At 40.8% G+C, this 22,159-nt stretch overlaps 1 protein-coding gene across 5 annotated transcripts in view; it reads left to right on the forward strand.

Annotated features, from left to right (window-relative positions):
• The window catches only part of CADM1 (cell adhesion molecule 1), a 320,245-nt gene that overhangs the window by 238,903 nt on the left and 59,183 nt on the right, over window positions 1–22,159 (forward strand). For all 5 annotated transcript variants that reach the window (XM_072953758.1, XM_072953757.1, XM_072953754.1 and 2 more), the window contains exons 2-5: window positions 11,041–11,187; window positions 12,763–12,915; window positions 19,295–19,432; window positions 21,468–21,626. In XM_072953758.1, coding sequence (XP_072809859.1) covers window positions 11,041–11,187; window positions 12,763–12,915; window positions 19,295–19,432; window positions 21,468–21,626 — 597 coding nt within the window. The remainder of the gene's footprint in view (window positions 1–11,040; window positions 11,188–12,762; window positions 12,916–19,294; window positions 19,433–21,467; window positions 21,627–22,159) is intronic.

Raw genomic sequence — 22,159 nt, forward strand, 5'->3', positions numbered from 1 at the left:
CAATAATGGTATCTCTTATCAAAGGGGAAAATGATACTAAATTGGGTGCTTAAAAGCAGGGTATAAACAATAGAATATTACTCAGCCATAAAAAAGAATGAAATAATGTCATTTGCAGCAACATGGATGGGCCTAGAGATTATCATGTAAGTGAAGTAAGTCAAAGACAAACATCATAGGATATCACTTCTATGTGGCGTCTAAAAAATGATACAAATGAACTTATTTACAAAACAGAAATAGACTCAGACACAGAAAACAAACTTATGGTTACCAAAGGGGAAAGCAAGGGGTAGTGCGGGAGGGATAAATTAGGAGCCTGGGATTAGCAGATACTCATTATTATATATAAAATAGATAAACAACAAGGACCTACTGTATAGCACAGGGAACTATATTCAGTATCTTATAATAACCTATAATGGAAAAGAATCTATATATATAGCAAAATTATATATATATATATATATATATATAAAATAAAATATATATAAAATTTTGCTATACACCTGAAACTAACACAACATTGTAAATTAACTACATTTCAATTTTTAAAAAATCGTTAAAAACACTATTCTTCCTAATATCGAGCTATATGCAGCCTTTTTAAAATATATGTAAGAAATGTGATTTAGATTTTAAGAATATATATATATTCCTAAATGTGCAATGATTTGCAGACATACAAATGTGAGGTATTTTTACCAGAATGAAATAGTGACACATGATTATCAATCTGAATAACAAAATGAAAATTAATTTACATTAAAAAATTATTTTATTTTCCTTTTGCATGCTGACCAAACACCATAAGTTAAATACATCAAGTTGAAAATAAAATTTATTCTTGACTAAACTAAAAAAAAAAAAGAAGCAGGGTATAAAACATAAGGGAGATACACATACCTTCTCCACTGAGACTTCAGGTTGAGGTTCTAAGGAAATTCAATTTAAAGCACTTTGTAGAGGAGCAGTTAGGAACAGCAAATATTTTAAACCATCTGCATCTCTAATATGCTCAGAACTTAGGAGAATTGAGAAGTCTGAGTTAAGCAGAAGTGACCACAGCAGAGTCAGCCATCTCCATAGCTGTGAAATCCTAAATTTCTTTTCATTTGGTTAGAAAAAGGCAACATTATATTGTCTTACGGAGTGAGGGCTCACCAGAGGCCGCTGCAGTGTGTAAAATAAATGGTCTGGCTACCAAGACCTCTTCTGGGGCAAGGAAGAAACCCAAGTTCCCTTAAGTCTTTATAGGAATAACGGAACCTAAGAGTTGTACTGTCTTTTGTGGTTTTCAAATATTTTAATACTTGTTTTGAGTTTTAATCATGCAAACCTTTTGTTTGAGCTATGAACAGCTTGTGGTTTGAGAACCATAGATAGCTCTATAAGTGAATTACAGTCGTCCATTCCCATCCCATCATCCCAGGCTCCAGCCAACTTTGGGACCAGTGACCACCACACCGGATGGTGTGAGAGTCTGTGTTTCATCAGCTACCAGCTTCTAGCTACACTGTTCATCCCTTTTAGGATGTGATTGTCTTCCCCAGTTGTCCGTGCTCACAGACAGCAGAATCGTACTAGTTTTCACTTGGTAAAGTAGTCATTTAATTTATCCCAGGGAGCAGAGTACCATGTTATCAGTTCATTAGCAAAGTGATAGACACAGAAGATCAACAGTTGGCCTTCAGTGTGTTTTGCCTGAAAGAGACAATATATCTTGAAATGCTGGAATGCTACCCAGCTTTGAATTACTCCTGAAGCAGCTCGATATGAAACTGTTCTTTTATTCTTCTTCTGCCGTAAACGAGCATCCCAGAATCAAATCCATTGAGAAGAAACTACTTGCTTTGCCAACACAATTAGTTTTGTGAGATGCCTCTGTCTTCAGATTGTTCTCCTCCAAAGTCCAAGTTGGATGGCTGGGGTTATTTTTTTAATTAATTTTCTAAGAGCCCCCGCCCCCCCCCCCAGCCCTGGTCTCCCAAGAGCCTCTAAGCAGATTTAGCTGGCTTAAAGTGACTCTTCTGCAAGGTGATTTCAATGCCATCTCACAAGCAAATAAAACAGTGACTTTTCTACGTTGGAGGCTCTGTATTTTCCTGCTCTCCTTTAATTTTCATGAAACCTGTCCACTGGAGGGAGTTTTCCTTCAGGGTAAGGCTGTCTGCTCTCCAAAAATGGTGCTATCATTTTGATGAACGAAAAGGCCATGAACCCTGTCCAGCTACGAAAAGGAGCGAGAGGAGAAAAAAATCTGGAATTTTCATGTTTTCAGTGTGAAGAGCAAGAGGACTCAGTGATTATTATTATCTTTTAAGGTTTATTTTTATATTCCTCTTTCTTTTATTGCCCTTCGATCCTTTAATAAGCGGATGGTAATGGAAAAGCTAATTCCGATCTTCATGTTTAGTATCCCTCTCCACAAACATTCTATAGGGGGCCTGGCACCTTTACACTTCATGGGATCAGGCAGCTCAGATCATAAGCATCATAATTGCTTGGCCCCCTTAGTGCTGTGGGCTCTGATTAAAAAGTCCTATTGAGCTCAGAGTCTTTTAAAGGAAGGCAGCTAATGTGATGGTTAAAACTGAAATAGCACAGGCACAGATGCTCGAAATACATTCTTTTGTCACAGTCTTCCTTGGAAAGAGTTTTCACACATCTAATCAATGTTTCCTTTCACAAAAGAGATTCTCCTCCTGTATGTAAACACCAGTTGGACTGTGCTTGACCCTAGTTTCTTCAGCCTTAATGCTGAAAACCAATAGACCCAAAGGTAAAAACAGCGTAATGGTTATTAGTCTTCAAAGTGAAGACCCGGGTCGCCTTTGGTTTGGTAAGGTCTCAGGGCTTATTCTCTTGGAAGAGAAAAGCAGAAATAGTTCTCTTTGCAAATGAAAGGATTTCATGGGGACAAGAGAATCTTGACATCATTCTTGATGATAACTGTCGTCCTATTTTAAATCCTGACCACTCTCCAAGTTGTAAGTTGATGGCGGAATTATCAACATGCATTCACTAGGTCAATTTTGTTGACCTTCGATCCATCAAAACCTAAGTTTGGGAACTATGATGGCAAAATCTGGCCATGCTATTTCAGATCTGCCCTTCTAAAAGGGATGGATATTGCACGACATGAGTTGCACAGCTAGACCTTTGTATAAGTTGGTGTGGTTGGTGTTCCCTTAGACCCTGAGCTGAGTGCCTTGTGACCAGCCACCACCGCGAGCATCCGTATTCTTGGCTGTTCCTCCTTTGTGTGCATTTTGGAGTTAAAGGTGAAATTCCATCTTTAACCCCCTTGTGGTGGTCCGACCAGTGATTAATGAACTAGACATGATTCCTTGCAGACCTTTCAAAGGCTGGATGAAGGATGGAATTTCAGCCTTGTTTGGTTTTTTTTTCCTTTAAACCAGGCCTTTTGCTTAATACAGCTTTTAAAATTAATGTCCTTTTTTGAATGCCAAGAAAACAAAGGGAATTTCTCGAAAGTGTGTGCAGCTTGACACAATAGGCCTTAATTGGTGTCAAGGAGACGTGAGGATGAGTGGGAAAATGCCCATTTGGCTGATAAGACTGAAAAGTGGAGCCTTGTTATGAGCTGTCATCTCAACGTGTATTTAAACTATAGCAAAACTGAAACATATTTGCCATATAGATCATAATGACTCATTATACTCTATTATATAATTACATAATCAAAGCATGCATAGTAATCAGCTTTTGGAATTCAATGCTAATCAAACATACCTATAGTATGTGTTTAAGCTAAAATAGAGAACGTTAATTTGCCATTAGTCAACTAAACAAGAATGTGTATACAGAATATTCATGAATAGCTTAATATTGTGTCAGATGATTTTTTTTATTTGTATTCAGAGGAAATCAACAATTTTAATTGGAGAAAAAAAACAGTATGGAAAGAAGATTATTATTCTTTAAGTTGCTGTTGAAAAATCTGTCTCACCTTTTACTGATTATAAAAGGAGATTAGATTAAATGCAATAGTTTTTCCTACCAGAAGCACCAGCAACACAATAGAAATTCTATTACAGGACATTCTTAGGAGATCCTGGCCATTTCCATGCCGCAGGAGAAAGGGTTAGGAATACTACGCCTAAAACAAAGCTTTGGAAAAAATCAATCAGTCAATCTTGAGCATATATTGCTTTTGTAATCAGAAACAAGTCAGTAAATGTTATTTAGAAGTGACCTCTTGGCCAGTAGAAATACCTTGATGCGCCTTTAGAAGATGTGGCCTCTACCCTTGCTGGGCTGCACACTTGCCCTGTGATCTTACACATCTCCTCCCTGGACCTCAGTGTCTTCCTCTGTAATATGAGAGAGGATCTGGAGGTTCCTTTCAGCTCTGTTTACCTTTGATTCCACAAGGGTTCTATGAAAAAGAAGATGAGACAAAGGAAGAGTTTTGGTCCATGTCACATGTTTATTTCAACCCTCAGCTTATGAACTGTATGGTTCGCATTCGTAATTATTTTGACCATTTTGTCGACAGTCCTTGGAGCAGGCAGTCAACAAATCCGACTTTACTGTTTGGGATAGCAAAACATGGATGAGGATCAAAAAGGTTAAGAGTAGCTCTGTAAACAGCAGACAGATTGAATGCTTTGGATTTTAAATAAATATTCAAGTATTCACCAAGGTTGAAATATTGCCTCTCTTTGAAATGAAGAATTGTATTTATGTTGAAGAGGTCTCACCCTTCACCCCTAATCCATGGCTGATGGACCCACCTCTTTTGACACTGGTTCTCACTGTCTCTCATCTGCACATTGGATGACTGAAAATGTTCCTGTAATATATAAAGGGGACTAAGTTCTTCCCCCAAAGGCTCTCGTGGCTTGAACTTCAAATAATTTATTTTCAAATTACTTTTACAGTAATTCTTATTAATTCAAATAGGCTTCTGATTTGATATAAAACTCTAAATGCAAGGAAGAGTTTAATGAATTGAAAGATAGGATTGAGTCTTTTAAAGGAAATGTACAAAATGTGCTGACAATAATTGCTTAGATAGAAATCACATCTTAATGGCCTTGTTAATGATTTGTAGTGTTTACATTGACTTGGGGGAACATACGCAGTTAGAAAGATTTTCCCCTCTGGATTTCAAGAGAATCTTAATTTTTTTTTTCTTTTCCTGAGATGTGCTCTGAGAGATGTTAGCAGGCATGGCGGTGCCTCTGTTGGTGATGGTTGTATTTGGGTGGAGGTAGGGGTCTGTTTTCCTTTCAAGTTGGGCACATATCTGACATGATTGTAAAAATAGGATACAACAGAAATGAGAATGAGGGCAAAGCCATTTGAAGCTTTAAGACACAGCTCACACACCCATAGGATAGAAGAGTTTCAAAAACATGCAGGTGTTTTGACTCTTTGGAAAGTCTGAACTTAGATACGTCTTGGAGGGAAAGAATGAATAATCAGAAACCTTTAATTAGTGTAAAATTTCAAGAGCTATGGTGGCTTTTTAAAATTAATGACTACCTTGATCACCAACAGGATGGGATGATTTTTTTTTAATTTTTTTGGACAGCCTGTATTTTGGGTTTGACTTTTGCCTATTTAGACAGCCTGACTATGCTGATTAAATGTTAGGTTCAGCCTTTCATACAGCAGAGGATTTTTAAAAAAGGTTTCCCTAATATGATTTTGCTACTGAAGGAGGCGGTCAGGGAACTTTTATTTGCTCTTTCTCTCGGCAAACTGTCTTCCCAGTTAAGAGTCATTGAAGCTCCTTGGAGTCAGTGAGCGTTCACATCGTTGCCATAGTATAAACCGAATTCTGTCCTAACTGTGACTTGCCCTTTTATTATAGACTTGACTGGAGAGACTCCCCCGGTGTAAATGAAGTGCTTTATTTATTAACAGCCAGGCAGTGGGGGCGAGAGCTCTCGGTGCTGGCAAATGCCGTCCAGGCACTGGTAATAAAGGCGTTCTCCGGGGGCAGGGTGCGCTGAGTGCTAAATGGAGGCAGCAGTAGTAAACAAGGTGTTTTACATTCAGGACAGTTTCTCTCTCATCTTGAAGTGTGTAATTGTGTTCTGGATAAATTATGGAAATTTGAAAAAAAAAATCAGGAGTTGCTCATAGGGAAATCACCCTCTTTAAAAAAGAGTAAATTTTCCAAGGAAGAGCCAGGAGATCCTTGGCAACAAATCCTGGTGTTGGCTGGTTCAAGAGTACACACTGTATGGGCTGCAGAGGCTGACAGATCTGGGTTCAAACACCAGCTCAGCCACTTCGCTGAATTACACTAGGCAGCTTATTTAAGTTTTCCTGTGTCTCAGGTTCTTAATCTTTAGAGTGGTGATACCAAAAACCCCAGGAGTTTGAGAAGGAAAAGCGTGCAAAGAAACCAGCGTCTCGTCTCCACGTAAACGTGTGTCAGGATGTCATTTCTCATTTGCGCTTCTTGCTTTTTTGTTGTTTTTTTTTTCTTTTTCATTATTAAAGTATAGTCAGTTTACAATGTGTGTCAATTTCTGGTGTACAGCATCATGTTTCAGTCATCCATGTACATATATATATTCCTTTTCATATTCTTTCTCATAGGTTACTGCAAGATAATGAATATAGTTCCCTGAGCTTCTTGCTTTCATTTGCCCCATCACCCTCTTCAGGCAGTTAGATTGTGGGTCGAATAGATTCCAACCCATGCTGATGTCCTGTGTAATTTACATAGGGTATGTAACCAAATGAGGTTTCAGGAAAGAATCCATGAGTTCAGCCAACTGATGATTGAATAAATGGAGGATTTATGAGCCCACTGAATCCCCACCCTCCCTCCAGCCCTAACCTACTCAGTCGAAACCATCTTTACTGATCATCAAAATAAATTTCATCTTTTTTTTTAAGATAATATGCTTTTTCTTCCTTATAATAAATGTCCTGGCAACTTCGAGAGTACTATGGGAGACTTGCTCGTGAGTGAATGGTCCTCTCCAATGCCACAGTTTTTTGTTTTTGTTGGGGTTTTTTTTTAATTGAAGTATAGACACTTTACAATGTTGTGTTAATTTCTACTGTACAGCATAGTGACTCATTTATACATATATATGCATATATATTCCTTTTCATATTTGTTTCCATTATCAGCTATTGCAAGATATTGAATATAGTTCCCCATGCTCTACAGTAAGACCTTGTTGTTTATCTATTTTACGTATAGTAGTTTGTATCTGCAAATCCCAAACTCCTAATTTATCCCTCCACCCCCAACCAATGCCAGAGTTTTATTTTTAGTATATGTGGGGCAAATAAGTAAGTTACAGGGAATATGGTTGCTGGTTTAAATTAAAATCCATTTTGATTCTGTCTCCTGAACCTCACCCACATGTACCAGTTAGCAATCAAAAGTGTCTATACATGTCAGACATTGTTCTACTCCTAAAATAAATCACTTTGCTGTTAACAGCCTTATTTAATGTCTGTGGTATATTGTATCTACTTGATTTCTTTTGCCCAGAACATGTGCTATTTCTGCCTTGACAGTACGTCTGCTAATTGAGTTTTAGAAAATCAGAAAGGTATTTAAAATGGATTATTTAAGAAAGGTACCAAAGTTGCCTGTTTGTATCCTTCTGCTGCACATCAAGTGGTGTTTTGTAACAACCCAACTGTCATGGTATCTGTTTCAAGGGGAAATCTATCAAGTCACGGTGCACCCTTCTGTTTGGAAGAAATATTTGAGGATGGGAGCAGAAATTATTTTTACAGAAAAGCTTCAGGCAGTTAAGAGTACTGACATACATATCATATTTTCATCACTGTCATTCACTTCCCTTGCCTCAAATAAATAGGTCATTATTATTCCACTGCATCCATCTTATGATGCTCGAAGTACGGAGCTCTGTTTAATAGAACTGCTGTCCAGCTGACCCATATAATTTATTGATGGTTTTTACACGGTGACATCCTTGGGCCACTAGCATCAGCCAAGGCACTTTGATATCTTTCAGCACTTATAATTTTTTAGCATTAGTATTATAACCATGTTAGCATAGTTAGGAATTGTCATTTTCCAAGACACTGGTGGCCTTAGCAATTTCAAAAAATAATACAGTAATGATGATGATAGCACCGTGGATTTGCAGAGCAAATCTCTGCTAGGTGCCAGAGCACAGCAGGGCGCAGATTTGCAGACGGCAAAAATTTTACCTGAAAGATTTATTCAATAATGACACCTTAAAGTGATCTGATCTTGTATTACTTAATTATAAATAGTAAATCAGAATGTTTAGACATTTTAAGAAGTGAACCAACAACAACAGAAACCTGTCTGGTTCTGTCTTACCTTCCTCGCTTAAAACACAAAGTCACAGTCAAGTCCTCTGCGCCCACCTCCTTTGCAAATGTTTTATAGCCTTAATACGAATATAGACAGAATATACTAGGATTCTGAGTCAAGGCTATAATTAGAGTTGCTAGTTATTTCCACAGAAACTACTCTGTTAGAGCATAATTGAATTGCAGCTGGTTTTAAGTTCCGGGAGCTGCGAGATGGTAGTCAGGACCTGTAAGGCCTTGCACTAAGGCCTTTCACCAGGCAGCCGTTCCATATGTTCCTTTTATAATTGAAGATTCTTATTTGTGTCGCTAATCAACTTCCTTCAGATAGAAGAAATCTCCACAATGTAGTAGGCCACGTTTGGTATTCCAGTCCCCTCAAGGCACGTCCCGTGACTTGAGACAGCCTAGCATTTGAATCATGCAGTTTAGTTTTTCCTTAATTTTCTGACTAGGTGGGGTTACCCCGAGGGAATACGGTGATTGTCCGTCCCATGCAGACTTTGACCAGGGCCAGCAAAAGCACCCGGAAGAGCTTGCTTGGTTGGCAGGAATTCCCTCTTCCTTCTCCTAGTCTCAGATCTGGGAATAAACTGCTCCCTCCAGCCAGGTTCTGACTTCGGTAATCCACGGAGGGAAACGCAAGCATCCCTTCCTTTCCTCTGATCACTCTTTCTCTTTGTTGTCATTCTGTGACGCTGTTCTGCCCACTAAGCTCTCACTGCCGAATCAAACCAGGGGAAATTGACCCTTTCACTCACTACAAGCCCTGTGGGCCTCGTTCTCACACCCGGGCTAATTCCCTGGACCACAGGTCTCCGGGTTGGGTTTCATTTTGGTTTGCTCCTCAAGCATCAAGGAGTTTTATTTATCTGTGGCTCTAATAATTCTTTTTTTTTCCTTATCCCTTCAGCGTCCTCTTTTCTAATCCTCCGCCAGAGGCTGGTCTATTTCTAGGTGGATTTGGCTTAAAGCCATGTTAGACGCCCCTTCTCACACTTCCCCACTATGTCCTGCCAAAAAAGGATCCTTCAGCAGAAATATGATAGCAGGTGGAAATCCTCCATTTACTCTAATTACATCTCTATTTATGCTGTCTCATTTTTTTTTTAGAATAGTATTTATCTTTGACCTTTGTTTCTTCATGTGACAAAGTTTTTTTTAGAGAGTGAATAAGACACCCTGAGTTGATACATAATTGCACAGAGAGCTCCTTGAGAGCAGAGACCCGGAGCCGTGGTTCTGCTCCCCACCCTACTCCCAACACGTATGGTTGCTTAGTGTGGATTTGACGTCTAGAGAAGCGATGGGGGTGATGATTATAGCAACAGCCACTTAGTCAGTTTTATGAGAAGCTAGGCACAGTACTAACCGCTTTATATTTATTATCTTCCTTAATCCTCCCAACAGCTCTGTGAGATAGTTTGTAATTACCATCCCCATTTTGCAAATGAGGCCCTGTTCTCAGACACTTTACCTGAGATCAGCTAAAAAGCAATCTCTCTTTTCCCCCTTCCTGATGGACCATTATACCTTTTTTTTTTTTTCCTGTACTTTCTGTTCTCTAAATGGGGATTAGGAATCAGTTGTTACCAATATGGCAGCTCCTTAAAGGCTAGGACAACGCTGTGTACTCCTCCGTCGCCTGCTGTGCTGGGTGCAGAGCTGGACTGTCAGCAGTTGCTTCATCTTTTGCTTTTGAAATTGAAGTCTCCTCTCCTTCTACCTGTGCTGTGGATCATTTAGGACCTTGATGAGGGGCCCTGGCTGCTGTCACTTATCTTAGAGGCAACAAAATGGAGCAGATCTGGAGATAAGCCTTCTCTCAGTGGATCTGAAAGATGAGACTTTTTGACAAGTTCTGTAAGAGATTTTCTAAATGACAGGAGGGAGTAGTCTATAGAAGGGGTGTGGTTCAGGGCTGCCTGGGGCTTTGGTTGTAGGTCCTGAGAGCAGATTGACAAACTGAACTGTGAGCCTTCCCAGGTTTCTATTGAGATTCCGGGGAGTCTTGGCCAGGCAGGTCCCCACCCCCACACAATAAATAGCTGGGCATTCAAGGGCATGTGTGGTGCAGTTGAGTACAGCCATCCTTTGGTGTCCGCAGAGGAGTGACACCAAAAATCTGAGGATGCTCAAGTCCCTAATGTAAAATGTATCTTTAAATCATCTCTAGATTACTTACAATACTAACAATGTAAATGTAATATAAATAGTTGTAAATGCAACGTAAATGCTGTGTATATAGTTTCCGGCATGTGCAAATCCAAGCTTTGCTTTTGAGAACTTTCTAAATTTTTTTTTCCTATCTACGGTTGGCTGAATCTGGGGATGCAGAACCCGTGGATAAGGAGGGCTGGACTGTGTGCATACTTCCCCTGTTCCCTCTGTGAGAGCTGCATTTCCTCATGCCCACCCATGCTCCGACCTCCCCACACCTCTCCAGCATACTGATCAGCTAGGAAAAACACTGGAGCCTGGGCTGGAACTCGGGCATCCCATCTTCTGAGAGCACGCTGTCTCCAGACATAGTTGTGTTTTGCCCCTAGATCTCTGGCTCAGAGTAATAGACTCATTTTGTGGACCGCGGAGAAAGGCACACGTGTCAGCCTTTCCGAATGTTACTACTGATGTCTGTTTTCTGATACACTTCTTGTTTCCCATTTTAATTCATCCTACTAACCAAATTTTAATTGATGGGAATTTTTTTCTCCTTTTTTTAAGGTGATGGACAGAATTTGTTTACAAAAGACGTGACAGTGATCGAGGGAGAAGTTGCAACCATCAGCTGCCAAGTCAATAAGAGTGACGACTCCGTTATTCAACTACTGAATCCCAACAGGCAGACCATTTATTTCAGGGACTTCAGGCGTAAGTTTCCATCTCTATAGTATTTTTTCCTACATGTTGTCTTGATAAAGAGATTACCAAGGCCTCCTTTTTTCCCCCCTAATTTAACATTAGATGCTTAACGTTTAATCAGTTCTTTAGAGGGAAGAAGAGACATGCAGTTATCATCTTCCTACCTGATAGAAACCTTGACTGGTCCTTCTTAAAAGTAAGGCAGTCTTACTTTGCAATAGGCATTGATTGTAGTAATTCAAGGTGAATTGCAGTTGAGTCCCAAATACGTAGCCGACACAGCAACTCAAATAGGGTAAAGCAAGGCAAATATATCATTCTGAAAGGTAATCTGTTTGGTTTGAAGACTGAAGTCTCCAAGGTAGTCTGTGCCTATAAAGATTCTCCCCAAACCAAATCTCCTGCCAACATAGCCTGTGGTAGATGGGGGTGTCCATGTGCTAAAATCCTTCTAAACATAATATCACAAAAACCAATAATGGAAACTTAATTGTATGTCATAGAAGTGGTTCAGATGGGTGTCATGGCTTGGAAAGAGCAAGAAGCAGGTCTTTCAAAAAACTGCTCTTTGAGAGCATTGGTGCTTAACCAAAGCGAGTGTCGGGCCTGTCCCTTCCTGCCTAGTCTCCATTCTTCCCAGCACCTCAGAACATCCATGACCTGTGGAAACAGTTGATAGACCTAAGGAGCATTTAAGAGGATGAAGGAGGGAAAAAGGAGAGAAGCCAACTTCTTACCCTTAGAGCAAATTTTTATCATTAGTATGTGCTCATCCAGCCTTTGCCAAATTAATATAAGGGCTTTAAAAGTGAATATTAGAAATCAGTAAAAAGCCAACATACGTTGCTTTTGTGATGACTCTGGCTCCCTACTTTAGGCTTAATCTGCTTCATACCACGAGGCTGAAGGTAGTTGGAAAACCACAGGCCAGGTCTCAGGCCTCTGTGCGCCCCAGGTCATGGACTTTTGGCAGCTCCACTGCAAATCATATGAAACACAAAGATGCATCCAAATTAAATTAGATGATTTTGTCATGAAGGGTTTTTTTGGTTTTTTTTCCCCAATGATTATCATTTTGCTTTTGCAATTCCCAATAATGATTTTTGTTTGTTTATTTTCTCTCATAATATTAGGACCTCTATTTCTTTTAAGACCTCAGATCTTTAGAGACAATTTAAAATCCTAAAGATTCTGCTCTTTCAGTTTGCGGGGCCTAATGGGGTCTCGTGGTCTGCCCTTTCCTCCTGTTTTCATTCTGCCTGTCTCAAAACAATTTATGAATAAGTGCTCAATGCTCAAAACTGACAGCAGGGTGTGTGTGTGTGTGTGTGTAGTACATACATATCCATGTGTGTGAGTCTCCTTTGGGGGCAGGCATATGTGTCTACACGCAGTTTTGTAGAAGCCCTAAATAGGAATTCAAGAAATACAAAGGAGTGCCCAACAGGTGCGGAAAGACTTAAATCCACGTATCTACTCTGTAGCTGCCTTTTTAGTCACTTGGCTCTTTCCTCCCCCTCGGGAAGGAACACAGACTGCCGGTCATCTCTCTCACCATCACTAACTTTGTGCTTTGTTTCCCAGCTTTGAAGGACAGCAGGTTCCAGCTGCTGAATTTTTCGAGCAGTGAACTCAAAGTGTCGTTGACAAATGTCTCAATTTCTGATGAAGGAAGATACTTTTGCCAGCTCTACACCGACCCCCCGCAGGAAAGCTACACCACAATCACAGTCCTGGGTAAGAAATGCTTCGGGGCTTATCCTGGGAAGCCAGTGAGAGGGCACCGACTGCCAGATGGCTTCCAGCAGCAAGGAAAAGGTTAATGGGAAGTTTCACTGTTTTAGGAAGAATCACCGCCCATCTTGCTGAATTTTAAAAATAGCCTATTTTGCCAAACACTCTAAGGAATGGCAATCAGCCGTCTTTATAGATTCCACCTGCTCTTGGGTTTCAACCCTCAAGCTTCAGAAGCAAAGATCAAGAGAATTTAGAGCCCTCAAATGAATCACTCACCACATGAAATGTCATTGCTTCTAATTCCCAGGAGTTTTTTTTTTTTTTTCCTTCCCGTGCAGGAGAGGGGGAGACAGGCTACCACATCTGCACCCCGAGGCAGAGCTCTGTTTGGAAATCCGCTTAATGATTTTTCCTTCTGAGTTACATCTCGTTTAATATTGTTGATCTTCTTTTCTTCGGCTTGACTTCCTGCCTTGTTTATTGCTCGTACTCAAGATTACGCTGTAAAAATCATACCCCGTGAACACACACTTGGCCACAAATTGCAACTGTTGGACGTAAAAGAATTAGGCACTTCTAGGGTGACAAGGTTGATATGAAGCAAGGACAGCTGACAGGCTGCTGGGTGCGCCTCTCGTGGGTGGAGTGTCTTCATTTATGATGACCAGATGGTGACTTGCAGCGAAATCCCAGTCGCTGGGTTCCGGTGTGTTTATTTCGCTGTCATCAGCAGATATTCCTGTGTTGAAGGTGGTCTGAATTAGTCACCTTTTAGATAAACACGTACACCAACCGACTTGGGTTTTTGAAACTGAGTTTTCAAGGACGTGTTTACTATAGCATGAGGTAGGAGCGCTGATTTACACCTTTTGGAAGATGATGAATCAAAGTCTATTTGAGGCAGCAGACTGCAGCTTTTCAGTGTAATGATGTGAAGATTAAGGGGATAGACAGACATGAAGGACGTTTTTGCTTGATGTGTGTGAACATGTATGTATTTATGGATATACATATTGAACTGCTGCCTCATTACTTTACTTAAACACAGCTGTAATAGGGAGCTTTTTTTTTAATTTGTTAAACTAAAACATACCCCTAATGCTTACATAGGTGTTACTGATAGGAGGAATATTGATTTTTGAAAGTCATGTTTCATGTCCAGCCATGCTGCTGCCTTGGCTGTGGTCTGTGTTTAATGCTGTGTGCATGTTTATTTCTGATTGCGGCTTTGATCCACATTAGACCCACAGAAATAGTAAGCATGGAAGGTTTTGGTGGGGTAACTAGTTTGGTATGTGGCAGATGAACCAGAATTTTTCTGTAGAAGTCTTTGAAAATGCTGTTTGTCCGTTAGAATAAGTCATTCATTAGCTGCATACACTTCAAATTGGCCATCTTCCCATTGACCCACCGCTGTATATGGCATGTCCCCAAAAGTGATGGCAGTGAGATGGACTGTACTTACGCCATTTTGAATTTTCAGAATGTTTCACTACATGTCCCTTTAAATATGAATATCTTTATTTCAAAGAAAGAGATGATAATGACAGAGCTTAACCATCTTGCCCAGGTTATAAAGCACACAGTGAGAATCAAGAAACTTAGACTTCAGGACAGACCTTACCCTTCTGTCTCATAACCTCTGCATCTTCTCATCTAGGTTGTTTTCAATAAAATCCTGAATGCTGCTGTTTCAAAATTTCCTCCCCGAAGGTGCACATCTTTTGTTTTCAGGAATATATCTGGCCTTTGGCAAGCAGTTACTGCCTGTCCGTTTTCGGTATTTGGTAGGTTTGCTCTCAGACCCACGAGATTGGGCCAGTTTGGCTGAATACACCCAGCACTAGACTTCTGAGAGGTGTTTGCCTGAAATCCTTTTGGAAGTTTGATTATTCTGCAAGTAACAGGTTCCCTGCCTGTATTACATAGAAGCATTAACTTAAATATACTTGAAAGTAATACTAGAGATGCTCTTTTGCAGATATGCATTCATTTAATATTCCTTCCATTGAATGTATTCTAGGATCCCTTGATGGAGTAAAATTGTTGTCATCAGTGCTTGAGTCTTTCATGTTCCCAAATCTGACAATTTTCACTGATACTCATATATTCAGCCCTTCCTTCTAAGGTTTAAAGTTTTCAGATATTCTAATGACTGAAGAATGATCTATTAGCATCATCTTCATTGCTTTCTCGAGTTCTCTGAAAAGGACTCCATATGTACACACACAGCTGCCAAACTTCTTGGTAGGTTGAAGATGCTCATTTCAGTGCATGTGCCTCTATTAGCTGTGCAAAGCGTTCAGCAAAAATTTCAGCATCATTATAAGACACAGAGCTGGGTGTCTGTTAGTTATGATTATGTTTAATACCTTTTCCATGTGAAAACTGGAAACTCTCCTGTGATATTTTGCATGCCTCTGGGTGCCTTTGGGGTATTCATTCACTCCCTCCACTTGTGATGAGTTTGTTTCTTCAGATCAGAGTGGAGGACTCTCTTTACACTGCTGTTCATGAGCAGAGAGGAACAAGAGAGAATACACTGCTTTAAGATTAATATAGTTACTGATAATAGTAGCTAATATTATTACAGCCCTGTCCTTCTAAGATTAGTGTTCACTCTTAAGATTCCAAGAACAGGAGAACCTAATTATTTTAAAGGGTCTTAGAGTGAGATTTCACATACTGATCAGCTTTAAGACTCCTCTTTTGTTGTAATTAATGTGATTCATCTTGATATTGTGGATTTTTTTTAATGTTGTAGGCGTAATGTTTATAATTAGCACTCTTATAGATTTGAGGTTAGCGAAGAAGAACCTTGACATTTCTTTGCTATTTTCTAGCATTTTCCTCTATGGGATTTTCATTCAGGCTTTTATCTATATGCACCTCCTTAGATACATCTTTGGTTATTTTCATTAATGGCTTCAGGCAGTTTTTAGTAAATGTGTCTGTTTAGTGGACCATGTGTAAGTGTATTCTCTGGTTAGTAGCAGTTTTAATTCATTTTTCTTATAAAAGGATTTTTATATTTTACTAACCTCTTTTGTAGTCAAGTAGACATTATGAAGTTAAAGGGAAAACGGGAGAATTAATAGACCAAAAGAAACTTTAAGATTTTCTTCTCCAATCCCCTTTCAGAAAGACAGACTTAGATCACCTCATTTACATTTTCCAAAGCTTTATCGCTTAAAAAAATCTGAGAGACGTCAGCTTTATGACTGATATCAATAAACCATTATGACTCACATTATCGGATTTTATTTTATACTTGTAAACCAAACAACTCCTACTAGACATGACTGTTTCTTCTTCTAATCTTAGTAGAGATCAGAAACACTGCCCACAATCTTGAGAAAACTGTTTGTGGACTTGGAAGAGAATCATTCAACTATTTCTCAGCATGCTTTTCTCAACAATCAAAAAGTCCTTTAGTTTTCTACACTGGTCGTGTTTTCCAACACTTTTGACATTTTGCACATGTTTGCCTTAGCTGTCAAGTTAAAGGTGATATCAGTTCTTCAGAGGAGCCTGCATGGGCACAGGGGTCACTAGGAAGGGTTAGGGACCGGTGGGGTCTACCCGCTGCAGTAGAGGAGATATTGACATGGGTAATACCAAATGGTAGGAAATCCAGATAAAGACATCTTTGCTGTCAGGCACGCTCTCAGCCCCCAAACAAAATCTAAGAGATATTGAAATTTTCCCCTGGCCTAATTTATACCTACTCCTTGGCCACTGCCTGACTTTGAAGCAGCAGCCATTACCAATGACGTGGAAAGATCACAGCATCATTCTTACGACCATCCTCATCTCATGGAGAGAATGAATACTTCCTCCACTCGGAAACTCCACAGAGGATGGCTAGCTTGTGGCGGTTGGAAGGAGCCTGTGAGGAGGAGAGAGAGCTCTCAGGTGTCTTCAGGCTCCACATGAAGGAGGAGAGGATGGAGGAGAGATACCCAGGAACACAAAACAAATAGCTGACAAAGACTGGTTTTTGAGCCTTCATGCCAGTGAGACTCGACAGTTGACATTTGCCGAAACCTTTTAACAACTCCTGGATCTGTTCCCGTCAGGAACGTTCCCAGATTACCGCAGAATGACCATCAAGGTGTTTCGCCCAAAGTTACCCACGCATGCCGGGAGCTGATCTGTTCCATTCGGTGATGTCTTCCAGGGAAGAGAGCTTAGTATGTTACAGCACCTTCAGCAACCCGTCCTCTTTCTGTCTCATCCTAAGAGAGCCACCTTCCGGGAGTATCCCCTACTCAGTTTGAGTTTCCTTAAATCGAGTCGTGTCCCATCAGTTACAGTACTCAGTTACATTTCCCACTGAAAATCACTGCCTGTGTCAACACCAGGAATTACTTTCATCACGCTGTTTTTATTTTTGCCTGGACCTTGAAAAGAATGAATGTTGTTTGACTTCCATTCCTACATTTGCTGGGGGGGCGTTCCTAGCTCTCTTCCTCCACAGTCATTTCCCTTTTTACCCAAGCCTCATATTCTGTTCCTCACGGCTCACCAAGATCTTATTTTCTTCCCGCTTGAACAGTCTTTTCTTCTGACATTTGCGCTAACGATGGCATGTTTTCGATGTTCCTATTACACCGCACTCAGAATTTGGTAGTCTTTGTTGGTCCCAGGCGTCTAGTCTCTGTGTATTCCCTGGTAACTCCCTAGGTCCGTGTAAGGGACATCTGTAACCGACCCGATTGTCATCTAGCAAGGATAAGCTGTTGAGGAAATAGCTAACTGAAGTCTCCCCATGCTCTTTTGTCCCCGCCTTTCTGTGTCTTAAAGACACTGGCAGATGTGCAACTCCAAACTGGATGTGAGACTGTCTCTCTTTATGCTAATTTTTTTCTTAAAATGTAAACTGGGGTAGTTCTTTGCCACGTTTAACGACTCATCGGGGCCATATCACTTTAGTAACGCGTCCAGTTGAGCAACTGTGTTAGTTTCCTGTTACGTGAGGAGCAACGAAAAAGCCTGCTCTCACTCTATTGGCTATACCCCCCTCCCCAGCCCCCCAAGTATCTTGCTGAGAAACATACACACAAATCATTTCCCTTTTCCTTTTCCATCATTCTCTATGGGAATTTTCAGCTGCTTCAATTCAGTGTAAAAGTCTTCCTGTGGGCAGAATTTTCACATTGGACTAGAACAGTTGGAAATCCCAAATACATGGTTTAATCCCATAATTTATTGAAGCTGTATCAGAGATTTATTATTCAACTTGATCATCAGGATGGCATGTTTATACATATTTAATTTCTTGTTTCTCTTCTGCGTTGAGAAACTTATTAATCATAAGTCTTAGAACTGTCTTTGCTTATTCACGGTGGTCAGGGCACATTTTCTTAGATTCCGTCTACTAAATTCAGTATTCTCACTGATTTTTATTTCAGGAAGCTCATTCTCAAGGTAAGGTTGCACCTTCTGTGAAGTTCACCGCCATCTTGGCTTCATAGCAGATAACACACTCTCTTCATCACCACCATCATCCTAAACAGTCTCAATGGGATATTCAGCATGTTAGCCTCAAAATATTATATTCTAACCGTTTTATGACATCTGTGTTGAATATGCCGAGAGAAGGGAGGTGTTAACTCTGAGGTATGCATCTACTTACAAGCACTTAATAGCCTTTCTCACCTTTGGTTTCCAAAATCTGGAGCTTTGGAGTTGAAAATATGCAGAATCATTGCAAGTTAACTGGCATTTCCTGTATTACTGCATCTTCGTGTCTAAAGGATTTTATGACTTTAAAATTGGAGGTCCTGATCGTATCCTGGGTCTCTGAATATTTTTAAGTGAGTGGAACTGGCTCTGTGGCACAGTTTTTCCATGTATGTTTATGGTGAGTGATTCTTTTACGGGGCTCCACGGTTTTGATCTTTGCTGGTTGACTCTGGAATCTTTCACATGAAAATTGAAATCCAAGGGTTGAGTTGAAGGAGAAAGATTCTTTTCAGAAGTTTCCAGATAAGGATGGTAATTTCCACAGTGTGTACTCCTCTGACTTTTATATCTACTTCCTGGTCAATTTCCTAATGACTGATTCGTAAGTTGTCTAGTATCTGTATTGTTATGACTTGGTCACTGATGACTTGGGAGTGGGAGACTGGTCGTTGTATCAGATAACTTTAAAGGAGAAATTCTAGATTAAGTGAGTTTGCATAACTCGCTTTATTTGATGATGACTTTCTATGTCTTCTTTGTTCCCTCCAGTGGTAGTTTGTTTTAAATTCCCACCAAGCATGTCTATTATTTCTCTTTTTTTTGACAGTAATGGTCCTCATTTCTAATGAATAGAAGAATTATGTCCAGAAATATACTCTGTGTTTAAAATGCACACATGTTTAATTTGCAGTCCCACCACGTAATCTGATGATCGATATCCAGAAAGACACAGCGGTGGAAGGTGAGGAGATTGAGGTCAACTGCACCGCCATGGCCAGCAAGCCAGCCACGACCATCAGGTGGTTCAAAGGGAACAAGGAGCTAAAAGGTAAGATGCAAGTTGCCCTGCACTGAGGTAGCCAGTCGGCACTTAATCCCCGCAAGAGTATACCTTTACGGAATGCAAGGGTTGATGCAAGATATGCCCCCAAACAAAAATACTCATTTAGATGTAGTTCGTAATCTGTTACTAAATGCATCTGAGGCCAAAGCATAGCAGCAGTTTATTATTCTAATTCATATCCAACTTCTGTTGTTTGAGGGTTCATGGTGCAGTGTGTTGCTAGAGGTTTGTTCAGAGGCTTAGAAAGAACCAGACCTGTAAACTAGAACTCTCTAGACCAGTTAGACCCACCGAGGTGTCCCCTGAGCTCAGGCTGGCCACGACTGTACCTTTAGCTCTCCTTGCTTTTACCCTGTGACCCAGGGTGGGTCAGGACCCCAGATTCTCACGTTATACACTGAAAAAAATATACAGTGAATGGTGACTACAGAGTCATCCAAACATCTGTGGGACTCTCAGCTGTTTTGACAGTGTGCTTTTCCTGCGAGGGTGGTTGCATTAAGCGGACTAAGAATTTATCTTAATTGTGAATTTGCAGGCACCACCCTTCTTGCAAAATTTATGAGCGTGTCACCAGCCTGTTATTTTGCAAAGCTTCTGATTCCATGGTGGCAGTGCGGGCAGCTCCTGTAACCCTGCCCACATCCCATCGTCACTCCCTCAGTACTGGGCCTCCAGACTTGATTCCTGGATCCTCAGACACCTGCCCCCTGAGCCTCTGCATGGCCTGAAGGATCCAGCCTACCCCTTAGTTGATCATTTCTTGTCAGTTTCTCAGGCAGGTTGGCATTCTGATTCCTTTCTTTGCAAAAGGTTGCCTTGCAAGCTGTACCCAGTACAAAGGACTCAGGGGCTGAACTCCTCTGGTCTTTGGACAGAAAATGCTAGCTGTATGCCTCAGTTTCCTCTACAATGGGGATATTCGTATTTCCATACCTTATGTGATTCTGATAAAGGTGAAATGCGGGAATATCTGTAAAGCATGGAGCTAGTGTCTGGGCTAAGGTAAGTGCTCTGTAGTTGCTTGTTAAATAAATAAAAGAGTGCCAGGAAGAAAAGAAGTCCTTTTAGAAAGAGGATATAAAAATCTATACCTGGAAACAGAGAAATCTATATATAACAGCTTAAGTTTCAAAAAGCTTGCTCTGTTTTCATCTCCTATTTCCTAGGTATGGTTTTGGAAGGAAGGAGTTTCTCATTTCCCCTCTGCTTTTCTGTCTAAGTGAATTGAGCCATTAAATGTGTACCGATAAGTACAAAACATTAAAAGAAAGTTAATGGTGCGTCATGTCCCGGGGAGTGCTGAGTTCGGGAAAGGGGCCTCCTCGGCCTATTCATCCCATCCGGAAGCCTCCTCCCTCCCTTTCTGGGTGTTCTTGGACGTGGCTCCCTTCTGGCCTGAAGCCTATATCTTACTCTGCTCTCTCCGCTGCCACTGCACTTTCTGTGCTCTTCCCAAAGTCTCCGAGTTTGAACATTTCAATTACAATTTCGATTATGTAAATCTGTTTAGTTACTTTCCCTCTCCATTGTTGCTGATGGGGGCGGGCAAAGAGGGTTGTTTATATCTTTACTCCCGATTGAATGACTGAAGGGGTTTGGATGCTGTCCTGGAATTTTTAAACCGCGTGACAGCCTAGATGTGTTAAGTTCAGGTGGTTGTAGGGGGAGAAAGGCCTTGAGTTCTCTTTCCCTCCTCCTGAACGCCTTGAGCAGTCAGATGTCAAAATGGGTCAACTTTCAGCTGCCTTTTTGTGGTCAGTTTTAAGATGGAAGAAACATTATGTAGCATATGTCAATAAAAATAGTATGCAATATATGCAGCTGATTTTATCTTAAATGCTATCCTGCCAGGCTGAAAAGTAGGAAATTATCATTTTATCAGTTATCTGCCCACACAGTACCCTTATCCCAGTGACTCCCAGTATGTTTGCTAAAATAGTACTACTGGGGGAAGGAGGAGGATATACAAACAGAGAGATGAAAATTCACTCAACTCTGGTTTCTTGGTACCCGCCAGGCAAATCGGAGGTGGAGGAGTGGTCAGACATGTACACTGTGACTAGTCAGCTGATGCTAAAGGTGCACAAGGAGGATGACGGGGTCCCGGTGATCTGCCAAGTGGAGCACCCTGCCGTCACTGGAAACCTGCAGACCCAGCGGTACCTGGAGGTGCAGTGTGAGTACCCGTCTTAGTCCGTTCAGGCAGCCCTGGCAAACTTCCCACAGGCTAGTGGCTTACAGACAACAGAAACTTACTGCGTGCTGTTTGGAGGCTGGGAAGTCCAAGGTCAGGGCACAGGCATGGCCACGTCCCAGCAAGAGCCCTCCTCCTCCTGGTTCGTGGCTGGCGCCTTCATCCGGTGGAAGCGGCCAGAGAGCTCTCTGGACCCTCTGTTGTAAGAGCATGAGTCCCATTTGTGAGGGTGAAACCCTCACAATCTAGGCACTTCCCAAAGGCCCCACCGCCTAATCCTATCACATTGGGGATTCAGATTTCAACATACAAGTTTGTGGGGGGGACACAAACACTTAAACCATAGCATCACCGCAAGTCTTTTATCCTAAGGGTACAGAGTAGCAGTTTTTGAAAAACACTTCAGAAGCCACTTATTGAATACATATGTTTTTAGATAGTTTAGATAGAATTTTTCTCTTGTTGTCTCAGTAGAAAAATAATCAAAGGATTATTTTACTGAAACACTGCCATCT

This window comes from Vicugna pacos, chromosome 33 (genome assembly GCF_048564905.1).
Source record: "Vicugna pacos chromosome 33, VicPac4, whole genome shotgun sequence".
Lineage (NCBI taxonomy): Eukaryota > Metazoa > Chordata > Mammalia > Artiodactyla > Camelidae > Vicugna > Vicugna pacos.